At 42.0% G+C, this 25,912-nt stretch overlaps 2 protein-coding genes across 2 annotated transcripts; both read right to left on the bottom strand.

Annotated features, from left to right (window-relative positions):
• Window positions 1-2,454: 2,454 nt before the first annotated feature.
• Window positions 2,455-9,962, bottom strand: ZSCAN23 (zinc finger and SCAN domain containing 23). The gene is made up of 5 exons (XM_062187113.1): window positions 9,826-9,962; window positions 9,560-9,732; window positions 5,632-6,131; window positions 5,249-5,396; window positions 2,455-4,891 (listed from the first exon to the last, which is right to left on the bottom strand). Exons 1-5 carry the CDS (start codon window positions 9,960-9,962, stop codon window positions 4,278-4,280), a joined length of 1,572 nt encoding a protein of 523 aa, XP_062043097.1. The 3' UTR covers window positions 2,455-4,277.
• A 3,958-nt stretch (window positions 9,963-13,920) lies between these two features.
• On the bottom strand, window positions 13,921-14,856 carry LOC133756756 (olfactory receptor 2B11-like). The gene has a single exon (XM_062187354.1). It carries the CDS (start codon window positions 14,854-14,856, stop codon window positions 13,921-13,923), a length of 936 nt encoding a protein of 311 aa, XP_062043338.1.
• Between the last annotated feature and the right edge of the window lie 11,056 nt (window positions 14,857-25,912).

Genomic DNA, 25,912 nt, shown 5'->3' with positions numbered 1-25,912 from the left:
AAGAAAATAAGCCATTTTCAAACATAAAATACTGGCAGAATCTTGAGGCCCCTGAAATCAAAATGATAAAGTTTTCAGGACCCTATCTGTAGCTCTAAGCAGGTTTTGGTTACAAGGCCTCAGCCATTTCTTGATGGGTAGTGTCCACTGTCCTGAACCATGCTCAGAGGGATGCAGGATTATCCTCAAGAATGGATGTGGCTATTGGATTGGATTTGCATCAGTATTTCCTATACCTTTCTCAGCCACAGAGCTTGCACGGCCCTGCTATTTCAAACTGGATATAAAGGAGTAGATACTGGTCCAGTGAAGACCTGAAAGGAGAACCAGGCTAGAGTTTTCACAGGTTAAATAAAAGGCACCAGGATAGAAAGAGGTCAATAGAGAAGCGAGGGAAATTTAGAAGTGTGAAAGGGAGACAACCAAAATCTTCCAGCCAGGAAGAACTGGAATAATCACAGAGGAAGCCACGCTCTACCTACCACTCTCTACCACTTAATTCACATATTGTTTCACAAGTAATGAGACATGTGCATCCTAGATAAAGGACTTAGTACAATTAGTATCATAAACTAGGAGAATTCGTTTGGTGAACTACTAGCCACTTTAATCATTAGGCAGTATTGCATTCTAGGTAGTACACTCTACAGCATACACACACCTTTTGTCTCTTAGTATTCCACCAGTTGCTGAGAAAAATAACTTTTGAGAAGCTGTAAAAAAAAAACAAGCATAAAACAATCCAAATGTCGAATGTTCCACTGCAGGTATAAAAACTCACTCTATAAGAAATAAATCTTTTGGGGCTGGCATTGTGGCGCAACACGCTAAGCCACTATCTGTGACGATGGCATCCCACACTGGAGAGCCAGTTCGAGTCCAGACTGCTCCGCTTCCAATCCAGTTTCCTGCTAACATGCCTGGGAAAGCAGCCTAGGATGGCCCAATTAGTTGGGCCCCTACCACTCAGGTGGGAGACCTGGATGGACTTTCAGGATCCTGGCTTCAACCTAGACCAGTCCCAACCATTGTGGCCATCTGGAGAGTGAACCAATGTATAGATCTCTTTCTCTGTGTGTCTCTTCCTCTCTTTTTTCACTGTCACTCTGCCTTTCAAATAAAATAAAATAAAAAAATAAATAAAAGAAAATCTTTTTTTAAAAAAAGAAATACATCTTTTAAAAGCCTTATCTGTTCACAAAAATTATTTATTTACTTATTTGAAAGACGGAGTCACAGAGGGAGAAACAGAGAGAGATCTTCCATCAGCTGGTTCACTTCCTAAATGGGCGCAATGGTTGGAGCCAGGAGCCAGGAGCTTCTTCTGGGTTTTCCACGTGGGTGCAGAGGCCCAAGTACTTGGGCCATCTAACCCTGCATTCCCAGGCCATCAGAGGGTCAGTTAGGAAGTGGAGTAGCTGGGACTCAAACTCGTGCCCATATGGGATGCCAGCACCACAGCCACAGGCTTAACCTACTACACCACAGCACAGGCCCACAGCGCAGGCCCCTGCTCATATTAAATTTTTAAGATCTGTTGTAATGGAATCATTCAAACATGCTGCTTCAACATATGGAAAGGTATTTAATTAAGATACTTATGAACTCAGATTATTATAGAATATGTAATATATCATTTTATAAAGTGGATATTCACTTGAGAAGTTGATTTTACTTCATACTTAAGCCTACTATATTTTCCTTAACTTTACTCTAATTTCACATGTAAATAATTTAACCTGAAGACACAAAGAAATATTATCTTGAGAAAATTTAAGATTTTTGAAATATGCACAATTAGCCATAAATGGTGACAAAGATATTTTGTATGTCATGTCTAAGAATATATAATAAAATAAAAAATACTAAACTGAAAATACCACCTATCACTTCTCCATCTGTCTATAGGCGAATAATATTGCTCAAACCCTGCTTCCTAGCTCATGTGAAAGCTGTCAGCTTCAGAGGAAGAAGAACTTGACTTGGGCTGCACTGGGGAGAAGAATGAAACCAATATGTAACATTTTTAAATAGTGGTTTTGTTTCATCTATAGGGGTTTCTTATGGAGTACCAGCAAATGAAATACTATCCAGTCGTAAAAAAAAAAAAAAATCAGCAAATTCTTTTTGTTGTGATGTGGAAATCGCTAAAGAATCTGTCCTCTCATGGAATAGTAAGGTGTAGAAGAGTATAGTGTCTTTTTTCTGCAACATGGAGGAAAGAGAATGTTAGCATTTTCTTATATTTACATAAAGAAACAGTCAAACAACTTACAAGGAACCAGTACAATGGCTACCTGTAAGATGCAAAATGGGCACTTTTTTATTATTGTTTAGATTTTTGAATCAGGTGAAGAATGAATTTTCTTTTTTTTTTTAAAGTACCACTAAGCAAACTAAATTTTAAAAACTGAAAATAAATGATCTTCACAAAAATTAAGTAAAATGCTTCCAATGAGGGATAAGTGGGAGGAGTCTTTTTTCAGGGCTTGACTGTAAATTATGTAGAGCAACTGTGGCTTTATTGAAACATACATGGGAGGGTTTGTGGAGTTACAAAGCAAAACATCAGTGACATAAATCCTTTAAGATCCATATACTTATCATTTCTGTTGGATGATTTAATGCCTGGTAGAAAGAGTACTGTACTAGGAATCAGAAGACAGGGTTCCGGTTCCAGCTCTGCTAGGACTGGCTGTAGGGTCTGAACTACTTCAGACTCCTTTCCCTGTCAAACAAAGGTATGTGAAAGTGACTCCAAGGTCCCTGACAGTGATTCTATTCTTCTTTTTTTTTTTTTTTGGGGGGGGGTGTGTCTTCAGGAAATAACCTTTAATTGAATTCCTCTCATGAAGCATATGCATGAACTCTGCAGGGAAATGCAGGCCACTTTTAGAGTTTCTAGAATCTGGTGATGCTGATACATTTCAAATTTCCTCTGCTTTAAGACACTGTGTAGCACCATTCTCCTTTATGAGCCAATATTAAATGACAATCTGATGAAATCTTAGCCTAGTCTGGCACAAAGCGGTCTGAAGAGAAGCTGACAAACCAGTTAAGAAAGGATATGTGCACATAATTCAGGAAAGAATGACCCGTGTTTCCCCAGCTCTCCTTTCTACAATGTTTGGGTCTGAGGCCCTGGGCAGTGGGAAGTTGGCAAGGAAGTCAAAGGTTACCCCTTGGCTTGTGGGCCTGGGGCCAAGGCTAACCAAATACCCTGGGGAAGTAGGAGACACCAGAAAGCAGACGGAGGCCAAGAACCAACCGGAAGCACTGAGCAGACAGAGCCAGCCTGTGCTCTGGGAATTGCCTAGAGTGTTTTCCTGGGCCCACAGGAGGGAACGCGCACCAGGTCGCACAGGAAGCCTTGTTCACAGGGCACCTCTGCCCAAGGGCCAGGCCGTTCAAAGCTCTTAATCAGTGATGAGGGTAAGGAAGAAATGGACAGAGAATGGAGTACATTCTATTATTCTTAAGTTCTGTGTTGCATATTTGGTCTTCCAGTTCAGACTGCTAAGACCACTGGTTTTTCATTTCTTTGTCTCCTGGATTGAGTATAAAGCTTTGTAGACAGTTCATCAATGTTAAGGGCAAGAAATTTTTTTATGTAGAATGCTGTTAAGATCACCAGGGAGTGCCAAGAAGTGCTAAAGTTATACAAACCAGTTAATAAGGAAGGCTGTTCATACTCTGCTCTTGTCATGTTTGAACTTTTTCATATGGAACATGGAATAAGGAGGAAAAGGCAAAAAAGCAAAAATGTTCATTATACTTGTATGTCACAAGAAAAATGCAAGGAAGCCTACGTTTTCAAGGCAAAGATTCTTGTTCCCTGTATAAATTCAAAAGCATGAGCAATACATCATGATGAGCTATGGAGCTGCTAGTAACCTATGGTGCTTCATTTCTTTGATACATGACTGACGCTGAGTTACTAAAAACTGCTGGGAGGAAGTCACTTGTACATGTATTTAAGAGGATTCGCCTGCTCCCCTTTTGTAGGTTAAAAAGCTAATTATCATATCTTATATGAATTAAAGGAAGTCAGCTAGTTTAAACATTTCAATATGATTTCTTTAAAATTAATTTTTAAATAGCAAAATTTTTAAATAGCCATCTTCACTGGCTTTCCCTGGAACTTTCTATGTAGATGGAACTCTCTATGCTCCAAGGTGAAACTGTTTTTGTTCTCTCAGGGATAAACGAAGAAACACTTCCTTGCTACCTCGCCCAGGTCTGGTGTGGGGAAATTTTGCCCTACCTGATCCAAGGAGCTAGCTCACTTCAGCCCCAGCGTGGACTTTCCGATGCTGGATAAGGTTGCACTGGTATATGAAGTTCTTGCCACATTCTTCACATTCATAAGGTCTCTCTCCAGTGTGAATTCTTTGATGCTTAATGAGGACAGAACGTCGGCTGAAACTCTTCCTGCACTGATGGCACTGGTGAGGTTTCTCGCCAGTATGGATTCGGAGGTGATGGAACAGCCCGGCATTCTGGCTGAAGGCTTTGCCACACACGCTGCACTGGTAGCGCTTCTCCCCAGTGTGGAGCCTCTGGTGCTGGAACAAGCCTGATCGCTGGCTGAAGGCGCGCCCACACTCATCACATTCATAGGGCTTCTCGCCGGTGTGCGTTCTCTGGTGCTCGATCAGGATGGAATTCTGGGTAAAGCTTTTTCCACATTCACCACAAATATATGGTCTCTCTGTGGAAGAGCTTACCCGCTGCCTGTCTAACCTTCCATCAGGGTCACAGGTGTCTCCACATTCAGGAACCCGAGCAAGATCACCATTCAGTTTTGCAGGTGTTTCGACAAGAGACTTCATTTCTTTAGAAATCTCTTTCTTCGTGGCTAATTCCACACTCTGAGTTCTGGCCTCACCATCTGAAATAATAAGTGGGCTACGTGAATGTAATTTTCCCAAAGGCAAACTTTTAGAAAAGTGACTAGGAGGATCAGAGGAATGGAACAAGTAACCACTTTCTGTTTACTTTCCCATGCTCAAACGGTTATACCAGGACCTCAGGGAGAAGATGCACTGCATTGTAACTGCTCGTCTGAATTTCTGCTTCCCACACCAGACTACAACAGCGAGAGCAGGGACCACGTTACCTCGCTCATCACTGTCTCCCCAGTGTCTCCTGGAACAGTGCCTGTACACAGCAGACACTAAATAAATGTGTTGAACTGGTGAATATCCAGAGAACAAGGAAGGCTCCCTGAGGAAGTTCTAATCCTCACCTATCTCCTGAACTGAGCGCACATCTCGCAAGCTACACGGAAGCTGCTCTTCCAAGCCTCGGGGCTGGCCACCTGATGCCTCCTCGGCTGCTTTTAGAGTTGTCTTCTCCTTTATGGACACTTCCTGCTCATCAGCGTGGGTTTGTGCCTGGTGGAAATGAAAGACAGTTGGGAAACAAATTCAGAGGGGGCCTTCTCCGGGCCACGGGAGGAAAAAAAGAAGACCCAAGAAGCTAGAAAAGGGAAAAAAAACAAAGGCAGGGAGATTAAGAGCCTAAAACGGATCTAGCATGTATAGAGATCCTCCTCCTCCTCATCTCCTGTTGACAGAAACCTCAAATTTGCTCCCAGACGTACAAACTCCTGCTCTCCCAACTCCCTACCTGCTCTGCTGGCTCATCCAGCTCTCGCTCCAAATCCTCCAGCACCATCACCGCCTCCTCCCCACTCTCTGGATGGTGCTGCCTCACCCAGGCCCGCAGCTCCTCTGGCAGGATGGCCAGGAACTGCTCCAGCACCAGCAGCTCCAGGATCTGCTCCTTGGTGTGCATCTCTGGTCTCAGCCACTGATGACAGAGCTCGCGGAGTCTTCGAAGAGCTTCCCGGGGCCCAGGGGTCTCCTGGTAGCAGAAGTGCCTGAAGCGTCTGCGAAAGATCTCTCTGGTATGAGGGTCGTTTCCAGGCCGCCCAAATTCTTGCCCACAGGTGTGGTCCTTATCCTCCTCCTTGACTTTCACCACCAGAAGGTGCGCTTCTTGCATCTCTGCGGTCTGAAGGGCCAAGGTCGTGGCTATTTTAGGTTTAACTATCCAGAAAAAGAATCTGTGCTCGATAATTCCCCCTTGGTCTTTTCTTCTGGAAATCCCAAGATCTAAGAAACAATCTGCAAAGAAAAAAATTACAAAAATGCACAAAATCTAATGAACAGCAGGCAATTGAAGCATTTATAGTAGAATCAGTCCACTTTGTCTCATGAAGAAAGGGCACTGAATGCATGATGAATGAGAAGGACTATGCAAATACTGATATAAGTAGCATAGGAGGGAAAACAAATGAAACAAACAAAAACCTCCTGGCTTAATCAAGGAAGGAACCATTTTGATCATCCTGAATGAAATAGTGCAAATCAGCTTGAATGGCAAGATACTAGGCTCACAATCTCAGATCAAAGTGGTCTTCCTCAGTCTTGGGCTTTCTGAGTTTTAGCCATCTCAGTCTATAAAACAGGAATCCTAAAACAACACTGTCTTTCTAGGTTGTCAGTATTATTCGAGGAATTGGGGGACACAGCTGCAAACAAAACAAAGTTCTTACTCTCACAGAATTTGTATTCCAATAACAGTATAAGTAACAACTGACATTTACAGTGTTTTTAATATACCAGGCATTGTTCTAGAAACTTTATATATAGCAACCCACTTAATTTTTTTTTTTAAATTTATTTAACAGGTAGAGTTATAGACAGAGAGAGACAAAGGTCTTCCTTCTGTTGGTTCACTCCAAAATGGTCGCTTTGGCTGGCACTGTGCTGATCTGAAGCCAGGAGCCAGGTGCTTTTTCCTGATCTCCCATGCAGGTGCAGGGCCCAAGCACTTGGGCCATCCTCCACTGCTCTCCAGGGCCACAGCAGAGAGCTGGACTGGAAGAGGAACAACCAGGACTAGAACTCAGCGCCCATATGGGATGCTGGCACCTCAGGCAGAGGATTAACCAAGTGAGCCACAGCACTGGCCCCCAACCCACTTAATTTCATTAACACTACTCACTACTGTATATGACACATTATTGTCTTAATTCTTTTTCATTTAAAAAAAAAAACAACTCTGTACAACCCAATCATATACACTTTAGGACCCACAAAAAGATCATGAACTGGTGGGTTTTTCTTAGAAAAAGTTTATTTTCCCATTTATTTATTATTTTTTTTTTGAAAGTCAGAGGGACCGAGAGAGATCCTCCATCTGCTGGTTCACTCTCCAAAAGCCTGCAATAGCCAGGGCTAGGATAGGGGAAAGCCATAAGCACAAATCCCCATTCAGATCTCCCACATGGGTGGCAGGGACCCAACTACTTGAGCCACTATGTGCTGCCACCCAGAGAGCTCACCACCAGGAAGCTGTATCATTACCAACTATGCCACAGAGCCAGTATCCCATATAGGCACTGGTTTGAGTCCCAAGAGGCCATCTGGAGTGTAAAAGTGGATGGAAGACCTCTCTCTCTCCCTCTCTCTCAGCCTCTGCCTCTCTGTAACTCTGCCTTTCAAATAAATAAATTAATTTTTTTTAAGTGAAGGTGGGACTCGATCCCAGGCACTCTGACATAGACGCAAGCCACCCAAGCTGCAGCTTATCCCACTGTGCCACAACGCCCACCCCGGTCTGTAGCTTAAAAAAAAAAAAAAATTTTTTTTTTTTTTTTTGACAAGCAGAGTTAGACAGTGAGAGAGAGAGAGACAGAGGGAAAGGTCTTCCTTCCTTTGGTTCACCCCCCAAATGGCCACCAGGAGCCAGGAGCCAGGTGCTTCCTCCTGGTCTCCAATGCAGGTGCAGGGCCCAAGCACTTGGGCCATCCTCCACTGCACTCCTGGGCCACAGCAGAGAGCTGGACTGGAAGAGGAGCAACTGGGACAGAATCCGGCGCCCCAACTGGGACTAAAACCCGGGGTGCCGGTGCCACAGGCGGAGGATTAGCCTAGTGAGCCACGGTGACGGCCTTTTTTAAAGATTTTTTTCTTTTAATTTCTTTGAAAGTTAGAGCAACAGAGACAGAGGGAGAGACTGAAAAAGAGATCTTCCATCTGCTGATTCACTCCCCAAATGGCTGCAACAGCTGGGTCTGTGCCAGGCAGAAGCCAGCAACCAGGTAGCATGTGGTCACCCATGTGGGTGACAGGAACTCAAGAACTGAACCATCTTATGCTGCCTTCCCAGGCACAACAGTAGGGAGCCGGATCAGAAACGGAGTATCTGGGACTTGAATGGGCACTCTGATATGGGATGCTGTTGGTTTAATCACTGGGCCCTTAAAATGTTTTTCTCTTAAGTAGATATTAAGTAAGTTTATTACAATCTACTTTAAAAAGAACCCTTTTACTATTCTTAGGTATTGACATGCATTGCAAAAATAACTAAGAATAGGGTATTCAAATCACAAGTGAACACCCACCCCATCAGTTAGAAGAATAGTTAAATTCCTATTGTCATTATTGGCTATATTTATCAAAGGGGAAAAAAACTCCATGCGATGAGACAACATCCTTCCGGTAACTTGCAAACATAATCAGCTCCACAAATTCCTGAAATCTCTGGGTTGGTTGACTTCAGTAATCACCACCCCAGGAACCGTGGAGAGGATTTTTTCCTCCAAAGATACACCCCTCAAGTTCATGTTTTCCCCTAACTTTTTCTTGGTGCTGACTCATCACCGCTGAGGAGCACCTTCCTTCTTCCAAGCCTGTTCATCCACCACACATTCAGTTAACAAATATTTGTTCAGAGCTTACCATATTCCAAGTATTATTAACAGCGGGCATGTGCAGTGTTTTTAATGTGCCAGGCATTGTTCTAGATGCTTTAGATGTAACAACCCACTTCATCTTCAAAACGCAAGAGACTACCATTGGCCCCGTGTTACAGATGAGAAAACCGAGACACAGTTTACACAGGACCTGTAATGGTTCACAGGTAGGAAGCGACGAAGTTGCAAGATGAACCTGAATCCGACTTCAGGATTATAGTCTCAACAGCTACATCACCATCCCTTTGTGGGAGGAGGGAAGGTACGGAGAGGTGGCCTTGGCAAGACTTTTAGAGATGGCTTTGGCAAGACCTTTAAACTCGTTGTCTTCTTAAACATGAAAACAAGCGGGAGAGGGGTTGCGGGGTGGGAGGAGTAAGAGGGGCTACATAATAGCAATGCCTGCCTCATGGAGTTCTAAGTAAATAAATGTAGAGTGCTTAGTTAGACCAGCGCTTGTCCCGCACATATTGCTACGGAAGTATTTGTTTCAAAAATCAACAGCTATTATGTGAACCGGACTAACAGAAGTTGTGCTATATTTTAAAACCATCCTTGCTTGCTGTTTAAAACAAGGGCACAGAAGAGGATGGGCGTGGGAAGAAAACACGAGCACTCCAGGACCCGAATCTATTCAGACCCTCAGAGGGAGGGCAGGGAGAGCCTGGAGGAGCACTGGCGCTGGGGCAGAGACCGGGGAGCTCTGGAATAGACGGAGAGAGCTGGTGGGGCGGGGGCGAGGGCTCTGACTCAGACGCCAGGGCTCTCCCGGGCTCCGGAGCAGCCCCTCACCTGCCTCCTCGCGCGCCCCGTCTGGGACCCCCGCGTGAAGACCCGCCCATCCGAAGGCCCTCGGCAGGAGCCCAACTCCGAAGCTCACCGAGGCATCCGTGAGGAGAGAGGCCACCAAGCCCCGGTCAGGCCACCTCTGAATCCTTGCCAACCGTAGCCCAGAGAAAGATAGACTACAAAGGCCGGAAGTGCGTCACAGCGGCCCGCACTGTGTAGAACCGCGGTTCTGGCTCCGTTCCTTCTAGGAAGCCCGGAGGTTTGCACACCTCTGTGGTCGCCTCGCCGAGTCCCCTCTCTGGGCGCAGTGAGATGCCAGGCGACACTTGTTCTTCCGGGGCGATGGCATAGCAGCCAACGAAGTGCTTTCCTCAGCCGCCGGACAGCCCTGTGAGTTAGGCGCCATTATCCCCATTGCACGCGTGAGGAACTGAGGCGCATCTCGTCTGCGTTTGCTAGTTGCGTTTTCCCAGCTCGCTCGTGGGTCCTTAAGAATTCGTAAAGCACCACTGCCATGATTTTAGTGCTCAAAGTATAGAACACGTTATTAGCTGGAGCCCTTTCAGACTGCTTCCCGTGTCCATCGACAAGTTCCCGACACCGTCTGTGCTCTTCGCTTTCCCACAGGACGCATTTCAAGCTCCTTGAATACTGACTCCTCCATCAGTGCTCCATTCCGCCTGGTGCAGCGCAGTACCCAGAAACTCCAGACCTGAGTGTTGGGCAATTAATAAACTCATCGCTACTAGGATATGCCATTGCTTCTAGGCCCCATCCGTGGACAAGAACTGGGAAGTATGTGTACAATGAGGGTTTCACAGGATACTTCCTGTTCAAGTACAAATCCGCAGAATCCTTCTCCATTTTCACCATTGTACATCTGTTTCTTTTCCTATAGTGAAAAATTCCCAACAGCATCAATATCGTCACTCAAATTGTTGTGTCACACAAAGCACAAAATTACAAAACCAATTTACAAGCTAGAAAACAACATTATAACACCGGTATTACCAGCGATAGCATTCTACTATGTAGAATTGGAAGTAGATTATTTTACTGTTCTTGAATTATATCGTCAAAATTCTGTGCACATACCTTATTTGAGTTAATTTTCCCTATCTGGTTATATTACAAATTTGATAAACAGGCTTATTTCCTTAAGAGTTTTCTTCTTTTAAATCCCTCTTTAAGCCCTTTTTTAATATGCAAAATATTATCTTAGTTGAAAATCAACATTGTATAGAAATGTGTATCCAGTGTTTTGCTTCTATCCCAAACCCCTATACTTTGTATATACTCAGACCTCATTTTCAATAGTGCTTTATTTTTCATTCTTCCTCTCTTACATTTCCTTCTCCTATTCCTTGTCCTTTCCCTTTCCTCCATTCTTTGTCTCATAAAAAGAAGTATCTATCTCCCTTACCCCTATTAAGTTGTCATATTACACACACTCTTCTGTAGAGTTTTTGTTTAACAAAAGTACCAGGAAACGTTTCTAAATTAGTTCATATAAATACACTTGTTTTTAAATGCCTACATAATATATCCTTTGTGGGTATGTATTTTAATTTTAAATACTATTTTAATTATTAAGTTATTAAAATATAATAGTATTTTTAAATTATTTTCTTAACAATGAATATTTGGGTTGTTTCTAGTATTTTGCTTCAACAAATCAAGCTGCTGTGAAGAAAGAGGAGGGGATGTCTTTGTAGGCTTGTAGCATTCTGCACTTTCAACAGCAAAGTGGGAGACTGCTTGTTGTCACACAGTCTTCGGAACTGTAGGTTTTCAGGCTTTTGAATTTTTCCAGTATCGCAGGTTACTAGATATTTCTTAAAGAACCACAGAGCCCCGAAATCCCTAATAAAATGGATTTACAAGCCAAGTGTTGGCCGGGATTATGGGACTTTTCATGCACTCTTCGTGGAGAGACAGAGAGGGGTCTCCTCCATGTATTGGTTCACCACCTACACACCTGCAGTAGCTGAGGCTGAGCCAGGCTGAAACCAGGAGCCTGGAACCCAGTTTGAGTCTCCCAAGTGGATACCAAAGACACAAGCACCTGAATAATCACCTGCCGCCTCCCAGGATTAGCAGGAAGCCGGAAGTGGAGGAGCTGGGACTCAAACCAGGCACCCTAATATGGAGTGAAGGCATCTTGAGCAGTGTTTTCATCACTAATGCTTGCCTCGGTTGCATTTATTTTTTACGTTGAAAAAGATCTGACTTCTGTGTGGGAGATTTTCAGCAATTATTACTCACACAGGGCTTTTCTTTGTGTGAATTTCCTGGTGTGAGATGTGAGTGCAGGTAGAAGGCCTTCACACACTGGTCACATCCACAGGCTTTCTCCCCAGAGTTCATTCTCTTATTTCTACTAAGGTCAGAACTTCCACTGAAAGTTGTTCCACATTCGTCACATGATGCAGTTTTTTTTTCTGTATGAATCTGCTGATGTCTAGTGAGGTTTGAACTTTACCCTGAAAACCTTCCCAGGCTCAACACTGGTTACGTTTTCTTAAGGTATGATAATATTTCTGATGTTGGGTAAGGGCAGTGCTCCCCAGGGTGATTTCCCTAACATGTATTAAGGACAGAGCCTTAACCGGAACTTTGCCACAACGATAGCACAGGTGAGGCTTTTCACCAGTGTGAACCAGGAGGTGTTTGAAAAGAGTCGTGTTTGGACAGAAGGCTTCCCCATACTCTACACTGAAAAGGTTTTTGCTGTTCTTTTTTTTTTTTTTTTTGGATTCGCTGGTGTCCAATAAGATTGACACTGCATATGAAACCTTTCCCGCACTGATAACATCTGTCTTCTTTTCCTTCCTCTGAATTTCCCTAATGGCTTTCAGTTTTATCCATGCCATCACGCAGGTCTCCCAAATGAGTGCCCTGGACCCCACTCCTGCCTCTGCAGATTCTGTTGAGCATCATTCTCTGTGATTCCATCTCTTCAGATGCTCATTGCTTCGGAGTCAATTTTCCTGTCTCAGGCACCACCTCACTTTCTTTAGCATTTTTTTTTAAGATTTTTATTTGTTTATTTGACAGGTAAAGTTACAGACAGCGAGCGAGAGAGAAAGAAAGGTCTTCTTTCTGTTGGCTCACTCCCCAAATGGCCACCATGGTCGGAGCTACGTTGATCCGAAGCCAGGAGCCAGGTGCTTCCTCCTGGTCTCCCATGTGGATGCAGGGGCCCAAGCACTTGGGCCATCCTCCAGTGCCTTCCCCGGGCCACAGCAGAGAGCTGGACTGGAAGAAGACCAGAACCCGGTGCCCATATGGGATGCTGGCGCCACAGGCGGAGGATTAACCAAGTGCACCACTGAGCCAGCCTGCCACCTCACTTTCTAAAATAAGAAATGGATCATGCGAAGGTCACTTTCTTTTTAAATCTTTCATTATGGAAAATTTGAGACATTGGTAAAGGTACAAAGAAATGTCATCTTTTGAACTTTTGAAATATGAAGGGTCTTTAAAAATTTCATGAGCAATGTATTATGAAAAACGATGCATGGATTTCAAACATTTTTTTGCACTAAAATAAGGTTATCATTTAATCCCATTTTCCATGAACTTTTTGAAGTACCATCATAGTAAACTCCTGAGGGATCATTTCTTTTTTTAATCTATGCTGTCTCAACAATAGATAGATATTTATGAAGCTCAGTCAAGGAAATAAACATACCCAAGGAATAAATATGTAATATTAAGGTGGGACTGGGAACAATTTTTTTTTTAAGATTTATTTATTTACTTGAAAGTCAGAGTTACACAGAGAGAGAAGAGGCGGGGGTAGGGGGAAGAGGCTGGTTCACTCCCCAGTTGGCCGCAATGGCTGGAGCTGCACAAATCCGAAGCCAGAAGCCAGGAGCTTCATCAGGGTCTCCCATTTGGGTGCAGGGACCCAAGGACTTGGGCCATTTTCTGCTGCTTTCCCAGGTGCATTACGAGGGAGCTGGATTGCAGCTGGACATGTACTGGTGCCCATTTTGGATGCCAGAATTGCAGGTGGTGACTTAACGTGTTATGCCACAACACTGGCCCCTTCTTTACTTTTTTATATGGGGAGTCTTTGAAAAATTCATGGAGAATGTACATTATGAGAAACTATTTATGGATTTCCAAATGTTTCCCCACCAAAATAAACTTATCTTTTAGTTCCATTTCCACAAACTTTCTGAAGTATACTCATACAGATATTGAACAATTTTAGTAGTATTTCTATTTAAAATCTCTTAGGTGTCAGGGGAGTCTATAGCTATTATGTTGTCCTTGCTTATAGACCTTTTTAATGAATATAAAATAAATCATTTCAAAAGGAAAAAAGATTACGAGTCCACATTGGTATGATTCTCTCATATGCTCTTCAATGAAACGGCTTTCCTCAGAAGCCTCTTCAAAGCTCCTATAACATCCTTGTTCCTCAGGGTGTAGATGAATGGATTGGCCATAGGAGTAATCACGCAGTAAAACAAGGTCAAGACTTTGACAAGGTCTTGAGGACCATCTCCCGAGGGCTGCATGTAAATGTAGATGCCAGGCCCGTAAAATAAAGACACCACGAGTAAGTGGGATGAGCAAGTGTTGAAGGCCTTCAGTCTCCCAGCAGCAGAAGGAATTCGAAATACAGCTTTGGCAATGTAACTGTAGGAGACAAGAATCATGGAGAGAGGACCCATTATCAGGAGGGTGGCCACCACTGCTAAAGTCATCTCGTTGACTGTGCTGTCCACACAAGCCATCTTAATAAGACCGGGCAACTCACAAAAGAAGTGGTCCAGCACCTGGTTCCCACAGAGAGGCAGCTGGACTGTGAGTGTGGACTGCAGTAGGGAATTGGCCAGACCAGTGAGCCATGCAGTGCTGGACAGGTGCAGGCAGAGTTTATGATCCATGATCACAGAGTACCTCAGAGGCTTACACACAGCCACATAGCGGTCTAGGGCCATGATACCAAGCAAGACACATTCAGTACAGCCTAGCCAGTGGAATACATAGGCCTGGGCCATGCAGCCTATGTAAGTGATGTTCTTGTTTGGTCCCCCTAAGTTGAACAGCATTTGAGGTACTGTTGTAGTGGTGAAACAGAGATCCAAAAACGAAAGGTTGGTGAGATAAAAATACATAGGACTTTTGAGTTGAGAATCGAATTGAGATACCAGGATAATAGCAATATTTCCCAGCAACGTGAGCGTGTAGGAGGTCAGGAAAACGAAGAAAAGAGGAAGATCCAGCCATGGGTATTTGGTAAAGCCCACAAGGATAAAAGCTTCTGGAAAACTCGCATTCATGGGCTTCACTGAGTTTTGATGGGAAGGATCTGCTAAAACCAAGGAAGATGCACATGATTGAAGAGAATTCTGAGTTGACAGAAGCTCTAAAGACACTAGGAAAAAAGGTGTGTTATAGGGGAGAGATGGGGCAAACCCCCAGTAGGAATCAGAAAAATAATACTTAATGAAATAATTACTATACCTAACTTCATAAAGTCACATTTGAAAGGATTTGCCAGTCGCAAAAGTGGTTTCATATTTTTTCCCCCACATCGAAGTCCTGTGTGGTAGTTGAGTGGACGCTAATAAGCATTATACCAGTGGAAGAAAGGCACCACATTCTTCTCCCAGATGCCAGACAGCTGGATAAACGTGTGAGCTAGAGACTGTCAATCAGGTGGTTCTGCCCAGGATTTGAGTGTAGTGAAATGATACAAAGAAATGAGGAGGGGAAGGGAGTATCAGAAAATTCAGAGCAGCTGCCTTCCTGATGACTGCCCCCTGGTGGTGACAGCACCAAAGGATGTACCAAAGCACCAAAGGAGACACACACAGTCTCTTCCAAAGCTGGGCTACTGGCTGTGTCTTGATGCTGCCGCTTCTTTGCCAAGTTCTGTCTCTCAACTTTCCCACTGGTTCTGTGCACTACCACTTTTCTTCTATTCTCTTTTCCTGTTTTGGCTGTTAGTCTTGTTCTCCTTGTTTGCAAGCAAGCACCTTGACTAATACAGAAAATGAATTGAAATATTCTGCAGGTCTGTTGTAAGTCAGGTCACTGATGAAGAAAGTGTTTGATTCCAAGAGTTAGAATTAGAATTAATTAGAATATGTGGGGCATCTGAAATGATTGTGACACTGCACCACCTACAACCCGTTCTAGCCCAGGCAGTCTTCCTTTTTTTTTTTTTTTTTTGGTCTGTTTTATCACTCAGTTATCAATTTTATAATAATAAATAATAACAAATAATAATATATTATAATATATGTAATAATTTATAATAATATATAATAAATAATAAATAAAGTGTTAAATAATAATGCTTCTTTCTGAATTCATTACAAAATGAAAAATGGAGAGAGAAAGAGAAATGGATGAATGTAGCTGTGTCAATAATTCAAGGTGTGGAGCAGAGCAGAACGAATCTCAGGACAGACAGACTGTAGATCCAACTAGATTCAACTAGAGGAAAAAGAAGTGGCTAAGCCAAGCATACTCGGATCTGTCACACTTACCAAACTGATAAATTCCTACTTCTTTTGTGAAACTATGAATGAGAGTTGAGATAAACTGAAAACATTCTTCCCATACATTCCTTTCTTGATGAATGTTATGAAAATTCTTCCACTCCATGAAACCTGGAGATGAGAGAATAAGTATTTCCTCCTCCTTTATCAAAGTTCTAATAAGAAAGGAGGAACAAAATATAAAAGGAATTTTTATAAGAAAATACCCACACTAAAGGACAGCGTTGGCCATGTATTCGGCACATTGAAAGGATTTCAGATTAATCAAGATGAGACGATCCCAAAGATTCCCAGAAGGGGAGACATACACATATAAACTAGAAAGTAAATAAAAATGGACTCGACTTTTGAGTAGCAACTGTGAAAGTAAGACTGTAAGGCTTAAAAAGTTCTGAGGAAAGGGTCATCAAAGAAGGAGGTACTCTTCTCTGATGGGAGGAGAGAACATCCACTTTGCTGATGGCCATGACCAAATACCGATGGAGTCTATGGTCACAGAAGGCTTCCATAGCCTTGGCAGCCCATGGCAAGAGCCTCGGATGATCACTGATGTCATATATAGGAGTGTTAATTGTTAAAGAAACAACAGAAGTCATTGTGCACTTACTCCCCATATAGGACCTCCATCTCTAATGAGTTGTATTATGAGAATTGACTGCAATTTTTGTTCCCAAACTGTACTCTATATGCTGTGTGTGTGAGCGGGTGAAGTCTATGCTTAGCATGGAGTTGGTCCTCTATATATGAAGTCAAACTAAAAATGAACCATAATGAAGAAGGAGATGGGAGAGGGAGAGGGAGGTGGGATGAGAGTTGGCGGGGGGGTGGTATGGGAGAAAGAACAACTGTATTCTTAAAGTTGTATCTATGAAAAAATGCATTCATTAAATAAAAACTTTGAAAAATCCTGAGGAAATATTATTCCAAAACCTATTATTATTATTATTATTAAATTAAATAATATTAAAAATTATTCCCAATTTAGAATTCTACCTGCAACCAATCACTTGTGAAGTTAGCATAGAACATTTTAAGACATGGAAAATCCCCCAAAGTTTTATCTTCCAGGCACCATTTTTTAGGGAGCTATTGGAGGGTATGTGCCACCAAAATGAGAATGTAAAGAGAAAAAGAAGATATCCAAGAATCAGAAAACCCACACAAGAGGATGAAGGGAACTTCCACGACCATGGGAAGAGAGCTTTCAGGAGGCAACTTGGAAACAACCAAGATTGAACAGGCACCAGGAGTCATTTCTCTAAGGGGGAAAAAATGGCACAACTTGTTGCTCTTGGCATGAGTGAAGAACTGAGCGAAGACTTCTAGGTAATCATAGTCCATCACAGGATTTCACTGTGACTAAGATTTGTGCAGTTAGGAAAGTGCAAATAATATTGGAAAGTGAAAAACCAGAACAGAATAAAGCTTGTTGCTAAGAAACAGGAAAGATAGAAGAAAACTCTGAAATTATGAAGAATGTATTGCCTCAGGAGAGTGAGGAGCAATGAGGAAAGGAATTGCTGTTTTCATTGCAAACTCCTAGTAGTATTTGATTTTTTTTTTAACTCTTAACATTTATATCTTTAATAAAAATGAAAATTAAGTAAAAAGAATATAAAGTATCTTTCTTTTAAAAAGGTTTATTGGTTGATTTATTTATTTGAAAGAGATTTATTTATTTGAAAGAATTATAGAGACCGAGGTAGAGACAGAGAAAGAGGGCAATCTTCTATCCATTGGTTCCTTCCCCAAATGACTGCAACAGCCGGGGCTGATCTGGCTGAAGCCAGGAGCCCAGAACTCCACTAGGTCTCCCACATAGGTGGCAGGAGCACCAGTACTTGGACTATTTTCCTCTGCCTTCCCAGGGGCATTAACAGGGAGCTGGATCGGAGGTAGAACAGTTGGGGCTTGAAATGGAAGCCATATGGAGCCCATTTGGGATGCTGGCATCACAGATGGCCACTTAAATTGCTGTGCCACAATGCTGGCCCCAGAAAGTATCTTAATATTTATAAATGATGGTAAAGGGCATTATAGGTAAATGCCATGTTTGAACAGATAAAAACCACACATTGTCTATTCTTACCCAAGAGGCAGGAAGTGTCTAAGTCAAGCATAGTTCCATCTACCAAATTTGCAGATCTGGCTGGTTCAAGTCCCGGCTGCTCCACTTCCAATCCAGCTCCCTGCTTATGTGCCTGGGAAAGCAGTAGAAGATGGCCCAAGTGCTTGGGCCCCTGCACCCATGTGGGAGACCCAGAAGAAGCTCTTGGTTTCTGGCTTCGGATTGGGCCACCTCCGGCTGTTGCAGTCATTTGGAGAGTGAACCAGTGTATGGAAGATTCTCTCTCTCTCTCTCTCTCTCTCTCTCTCTCTCTCTCTCTGCCTCTGCCTTTCTGAAACTCTGCCTTTCAAATAAATTTTTAAAAATCATTTTGAAAATTTGCAGATCTGATAGATTTAAATGCACAATATGCACACACTGGTGTTTTGTCAAAAACTAAGAATAACTTGGGTCTTAAAACAGGAAAATCCTGGATACTAAGTTAAGGAGTCAAGTTAAATAAAAAATTTTCAGGAGGGGTATGATATGATGGAAGCAGTACTTTAGAACATTCATTACGGCAACATAATGGGGGACTACAGAAAAGACTGGAATTTGAGTGGTCATATGGCAGGCTGCTGCAGAGATGCTGAGAATGTTAGCTGGGATAAGAACAACAGAGATCGAGAGCAAGGAGTGGGTGTCACACAGAGGAAGCAGTTAAAAGAAACTGATGTTTTAATCTAAGATTCTGGGAGAATGAAAATGAAATTAACAGGGGCATGCATGTGAGGATTGACTGGAATAGATGCTTTAACAACAACTACTACAACCACAAAAACTCTTCAAAAAGCTAAATTCTCCATTTGGCCTGTGAGGATTAGCTTGATGGTCCATTCACCAGAGGAGGGATTTCTGTCTCTCCCAGACAACTGTAGGTCAATTCTACCAGCTCCCATTTGCAAAATATCATACAACTGCCAGAGTCTGTGGCTAGGATGGTTTGCTGCAGTTGTTTAATTACCAAGGGCAGGAGCTGGGGGCAGATATAGAGTTAGAGATAATGACAAGGGAATATGTATCCAAAAACAGAGAAGATACTAATCGACATTTTACAGGAAGTCAATGTATTTGCATATAAGGTGGCAGAGGAAAAGAGCAGAACAATATCCTACTCTCTCAATAATAGTCTCAATATTTTGGCTTCTTAGTGGTCATCATTCATATTGTTTGATCTTCAGAGTACTAGATTTAAGATAATTGATGTTTAGTGACTTGACTTGCTCTCTTAATCTTTGCTTTCTCCTAGACCACTGGGTCTTTTGGACATAATTCTAGAATTGAGATGAATAAGTGACAGCCATTGGTTTGGCATAATGAAAATTCACTCAACTCTTGAAGCATCTTATCCAGGTTGATCATGTGCAAGGCTCAGAAATTTAATTTTATCTCTTAAAACCAAACAAAACCCGAGGCCATCTAGACTGGTGTGAATAGAAATAAGCATCATCAGAACATACCTTTTCTCATTTAGACTCGTATTAAGCCAGCGTCATTAGCTAGAGAAGCCTAACCAGGAGAAAGGTGACAGAGGGTTAGATTCCAAAGGTTTTGAGGGAAGAGGGCAGGCCAGTGCACCAGTAAGAGTCACCAAAGGTCTTGCTATGCCAGGTAGGATGAATCTCATTCTGCAGGCAGAGAATATTCTCTCTTGGTTCCAAGTCTAACACAAAGGCAGATAAGTTCTCACCCAGTGTGCCAATGCTCCCTTAGGGACCATCACTAACGAAGGACTCTCCCTGGGGAAATAGTATCAGTCTTGTATTTATCATTTTGGCTATCATTATAGATTGCATCAGTTTTCCACTCAGTAATCTAATCTTAATAGCAAGGGAGAGTGGGATTTACCCTCAACACTTTTCAGAAGGCAAACAAATACTGTGGTAATAATAGTAATAATTGCTTAACACATTCTGTGTTTCTGTGTGTAGTACATCCTTAAGGGATGGAGGGAGGAGAGAAATTCCACTTTGCTTATGGCCTTGGCCAAATACTGACAGTTTGTGGATTCAAAAGGCCTTGTGGATTCAAAAAGCCTTGGCAGCTCATGTCAAGAGCCTCGGGTGATCACTGATGTCATACATAAGAGTGCTAATTGTTAAATTAACAACAGGAGTCACTGTGCACTTACTCCCCATGTAGGACTTCTGTCTTCAGTGAGTTGCATTATGAGAATTAGCTGTAAAACTTGTTCCCAAGCAGTTTGTGTGTGTGTGTGTGCACGCGCGCGCAAAGTGTTGAAAACTTTACTTAGTATAGAGTTAGTCTTCTGTGTATAAATTTAATTGAAAATGAAACTTAATGGAGAATGGGACTGGGAATGGGGGAGGGAGGAGGAGGTGGGGTGGGAGGGTAGGTGTGGTGGGAAGAATCACTATATTTCTAAAGTTGTACTTATGAAATTTGTACTTATGAAATAAAAGGTTTCTTGGGAAAAAAGAAAAGAAAACTAGCAATCTGGTCAGCAAGACTGATGCTTGTAGGAAAAAACCGCAGTGGAATAAAGTCCTAAAGACTTCTATTTGGTCCAAAAAAAAAAAAAAGGCAATTTACTAGGCAGATAACTTCTTGCAGAAAACAGATAGTTAATTTAGGTCTCCTAATTCATGAGGCTAAGGTTTGAGATCAACTTAAGTCACTTAAGTTTATTTAGTCATAAACTTCATCCTTGACTGTAATCACATAGAAGATATGTGTCGTGGGAAAAGCATGGGTTACAGAGTCAGACTGGTCTGGGTTTGAAATTGAACTTTGCCACTTACTGGCTGTGTTACAATGAACTTCATCAAACATGTTTCCCCATCTTCGAAGAGCTGATTGTAATGTATTTGTAACAGGATTGCTAGATTAATTAAATAAGATTGAGTCTGGAAACACCAGAATATTGAAGAGTTCCATTAACTAATTCTTCCTCTCCCTTTGATGCTAAGTATGTAAATGAGTCAGTGCAAAATTGTTGATGGCATGTGTGTAATATTTTATTAATTAAAAACAATTTTATCTATTTGAAGAGCAGGGATACACAGAGAGAGAGCGAGCAAGCGAGCGAGAGGATGGGGAGGGAGTGACAGAGAGAGGGGAGAGAGAGAACTCATCTCTCTGCTAGTTTATTCCCCTAATGCCTGCAGCAGCCAGGGCTGGATTAGGCTGTGTCTCCCACGTAGCTATCAGGGACTCAAGTACTTGAGTCACAACCTGCTGTCTTCCAGGATACCTATCAGTGGGAAGTGGGAAGTGGGAAGTGGGAAGTGGGAAGTGGGAATCAGGAGTAGAGTTGGGACTTGAATCGGGCACTCCAATATGGGATGCAAGGGTCCCAAGTGGCATCTTAACCACTCCTGCCGAAGGCCTGCCCCTGTGTGTATTATTTTAAACCTGAGTTTTGCAAACGTGTTGCACTTGCTTCAAAGTCACTTGAAATGCTTCTTAAAAATGCACACTTGTAGGTAGGCCCTCAACCAAACAAGAAATAAAACCTGTGGGGATGAGTCTTAAGACACTATTGTAAGTAGTTCCTTAGGTGATTCCAATTCACACTTAAGCTGGGGGAATTACTACCTTAAAGGATCGTTCAATTTTTTTAAAATTGAATTTCAATTTCCAGGGAGTCAATTTATTTGTTTCCTTAGAGAATAAAATCCTTCCTTGAAGATTAAGTGCATATAAGCAAATATAAATTATTCTTGTTATAATTTCATAATACTTAGAAAATCATATGCAAAACAAATAGCACGATTATAGGTTCTTTAGAAACAAAACTAAATCACATAAAAATTCAGAAAAGGGCTTTAAGGATTGGGAAATTTTTCTTATCTCTCCTCACCATCAAAAAAAAAAAAAGAAGAAGAAGAAGAAGAAGAAGACAAGGAAGAGCCTCAGCAAAGATGTCACAAAGAAAGTTCTGGAAAGACTTTGGATACTCATCCATTGGAGGCTGGAGGATTTCTGATGGAAAGTTATGGGCGATAACATACAGACTAACTAGAGAAAACCTGGAAAGTCATGCTGGAGAATTTGATAGACTCTATGGGGAATGGGTATGATTTCCTTGTTCAGAAATGTATATATTTCATCTCTATCTAGGTAGTTAAAATAATAAACTAGTGCTTATTATGTACTACACACCTAAAAGAAATATTCTATTTCAAAAATTAGCCTGAAAAATGAGTCACTAGAAAGTGTTTGTATCTGGTTGAGCAGAGCATAAACAGAAAGTATGGGTGGCTATAGAGCCTATCACATTTAGCTGGATAGGTAAACTCACAAATATATACTGGTTTCCAGGCTTGATAGTCAGTTCTGTGTCTAAACATAAAATATTCATTGTGAAAATATTTTATGGAATAATTATTGTTCAGAATATGTTCTACCACAAATTCAAATGCTAAAATTTGAGCTAAGTTGAGAAAAGCTCTTTTTTGGGTAGAAAATGCCTTACCAACAGTGCAAATCACTTTCAGCAGTGACATAATATAACAACACATCTAGCATCATTTTATACCACACAATGCATTCAAAAAGTGTTTCTTTGACAATATGTCATCATAAGAACATTTATTCCACATAAATGCTAGGAAATTTCAAGTTGATCTCAAAACAACACGGCTCCCTACCTTTTGGTGAGTTTCTTTTTGATTCAAATGGAAGGAAGGATTTTCCTTTTTAACAAACCATAAATACCAAAGTGATATCTTATGGGGTGTTAAACTGAGATTGAAACGATTTCAAGCAGGGTTTCAAATATTTATTTTTCTTTTCTAAGATTTATTTATTTGAAAGGCAGACTTACAGGGAGGGAGACAGAGGCAGAGAAAAAGAATGTTCCATCTGCTGGTTCACTCCTGAAATGGCCGCGACAGCCAGAGTTGGGCTAGGCCCAAGCCAAGGGCCAGGAGCTTCTCCTGGGTCTATCACATGGGTGTAGGGGCCCAAGCACTTGGGCCACCCTCTGTTGCTTTCCCAGGTGCATTAGCAGGGAGCTGGATTGGAAGTGGAGCAGCCAGGAGTCAAACCAGTGCCCATATGGGAAGGTGGCATTGCAGGTGGTGGCTTTACCCATTATGCCATAGCTCTAGTCCCTGGGGTTTCAAATTTTTAAAAATAAAAATAACTTTAAGATGATTATGGGACAGTAGAAACAAGAAGTTACTGCTATTGACTTTTGAGTAGATAATACCTATGCACTCCAATTTTGCTGCAGAAACAGAGAGATTATGTAAAAGTCTACCTTCTAGTTCCCTGGAGACACATTCTTTCTGAAGAGCCAAAGTGACTATTTTGAAACAATAAAAAGTAGCCTCTGTTTCCCATAGCAGACCCGAGTCCTTGTAAAAGCAGGCATCCAGGCATTCCTGAGATATCAAAGCCTACCAAGGACAGCTAGCTGAGCAGACCAAGGGCAGCTCAGTAGGGATTACCAAATGAGGTAACTCCCTGAACTCAAGCCAAACGGAGACCCCTCCCCTCCCCACTGCCCTGCCCAATCACAAAAGGCCCTGCACCCTAAGCCCTTGCTGACATGTCTTCCCTTTGAAAGCATCCCCGAACGAAGACCTGGGCCTTCCTCTGATCTCCGCTGCATCGGCTGGTCAGATGAAGTCCCTGCCGGGGCTTGTACTTTTAAAATAAACCTTGCTTTTGCATTTTGATGTGATCGGGTCACTGATAGCTTCTTGGGGATCCACTTATCTGGGCATTACACTTTCTTGCATGCCTTGGTTTGGGGTATTGCAAAACTAGGGTTCTGGTCCAAAATAACCCCTAAAACACCCAGATATTTTCCTATGTAGCTTGAAATTATACCTTCTATCCTGAAACTCACACTGTAAACTTCACATACCAAGAAGAGGCTGTGGACATCGTTCCAGTTTAAAGCCACCCATTGGTACAGCTGGATCAGCACCTTACTGATTTAGCTATACCTGAATCACATCATTTGGATTAATCGCAATACGTTTATCCAAGCGGTTGCCAATGACCTCATAGAAAAATGAAGGGCTAACCTTGTATTCCCACACTTAGCTGCCTAAGAGCTTGGTGACTACTGAGTTGGCTGATGGGTTAAAAGAACACAGTGTCAATTTCGGCCAGTTAACAGTCTGCTCCTCTAGTTTCTGCTGAATTACGCAGTGGATGGGAATTGTTGGCTACTCAAAGGGGTCCTTCCATGGGAGTGTTCCACCATAAACTGAATACAGCTCCCACAAATATATTTCAGGGTGTCTTCAAAGTCTCTCTGCAAACATTTTCAAGATTCAGTAGTTTTAGAAAGTATAAGAAGCTAATCCAGGACCTGAAAATACCTGGAGCCACAGAACTCCCCCGTGACTGAATACGGCGGAATAAATCAGCAAGCTTGGAAAGCTTTGCCATGTGCAGCCATTCCTGCTGGATAAAGCATCTTCTAACATAACACTGTGCAACTGGGCTAAGCAGTTTCAAGGTTGAGAAGAATCCAAATGTACCACAGTTTCAATTTGCTTTGTTTGTCTCAGGCTTGGGCACTGAAACACTGCTTATATTCTCAATATATGAAAAATGACATAGTCACTTTAGTGCCCCTGCGTGTCGTATACAAAAACTCAAAGGCAAAGCTGGACAAGGACATGTCATAACAAGACATGGTCTGCTGTATGAGGAACAAAACCTAATTATTTGTAAACATACCCCCACCCCAGTACCTGTTTCTTCCCTATTATCTGTCAAAGCAACGCCAAGGGTCCTTCCCTGCAGGGCCAATGCCATTTGTGAAGTCCAGTACACAGGATTCCAACTGTCCCTGGTTTTGCAGTGACATTTACAGTACTGCAGCCTCCTTCCAGACACATCCTACTGCTTGATCTAACTGGAATCATTCACTCTAGTGGCTGAACTCAAGGACCTGAAGTCCTGGGCATTAACTTCCAGATAAATTAAGTGGACCCTTTGCTCATCTGGATCTCATCTTAATATCTCTCCTTCAGAGTCCACACAGTAGGAACCATCATTTGCTCTGAAGCCCCAAAGGCATGGCTTAGCAATGAGCTGAGAGCTTGAGTTGATAAAAATTATTTCTAAATAAGTGATTCAGGGTCATTTACTTCAGCTTTATACTACATTCCAGAATCATTTTCCTATTGCTCTTTTGAAAGTTTACACAATAGTCACTTAAAAATTGGTTATACAATCACCTTGGGGTTTTAACTTATTTTGTAACAATTGAATGAACTATTATAAATCTAGGGACTAATTAACTGGCCTTAAAGAAGTCAGTATTGTGCTAATTCAGAGTAAGAAGATAAACAAGGTAAATAGAATTTTACAAAATCGAGTACTTGAAAAGGAGTTTTATCAAAATGTTGTGAAGTTTTTGTAAAAGCACTTACAGCTATTCATATCAAGAAATCATATGTTTAGGGGTGTAGACAATAGGATTCAATTCTTTGAAGTAGAAATTCACTTGTTTTATGATTGCTATGCTAATTTTTCCCCTGAGAACCTAAGATACTTGTACATTCAGAAGTGTACAGTTTGCTGGTCTTGGGACATTGCTCATTCTCTAATATATGCATTGAGTACAGATAAATAATGAGAAAACTTCAACATATCTTAATTAACATTATGCTGTACAGAAGACAAAAACAAGAAATTCAAATAACCCATATTTCCATTAATGCCCTGAGCAAACTACAATTTCACGTTAGTGCAGAAATGTGTTCTCAGTGTACATTCTTTTTCAAATAT

The sequence above is a fragment of the Lepus europaeus genome, chromosome 3 (genome assembly GCF_033115175.1).
Source record: "Lepus europaeus isolate LE1 chromosome 3, mLepTim1.pri, whole genome shotgun sequence".
In the NCBI taxonomy this organism is placed as follows: Eukaryota; Metazoa; Chordata; class Mammalia; order Lagomorpha; family Leporidae; genus Lepus; species Lepus europaeus.
This window is presented reverse-complemented; position numbering and strand designations above follow the sequence as displayed.

Bases quoted from the DNA above. Each gene is read 5' to 3' on its own strand.
- ZSCAN23 (XM_062187113.1), bottom strand. From the start codon at position 9,962: ATGGCGCCTAACTCACAGGGCTGTCCGGCGGCTGAGGAAAGCACTTCG. The intron at 9,733-9,825 runs GTGTGCAAACCT...CGGCCTTTGTAG, and splicing joins TCGGCGAGGCGACCACAGAG to TCTATCTTTCTCTGGGCTAC. The intron at 5,397-5,631 runs GTAGGGAGTTGG...CATTTCCACCAG, and splicing joins TGGATGAGCCAGCAGAGCAG to GCACAAACCCACGCTGATGA.
- LOC133756756 (XM_062187354.1), bottom strand. From the start codon at position 14,856: ATGAATGCGAGTTTTCCAGAAGCTTTTATCCTTGTGGGCTTTACCAAA.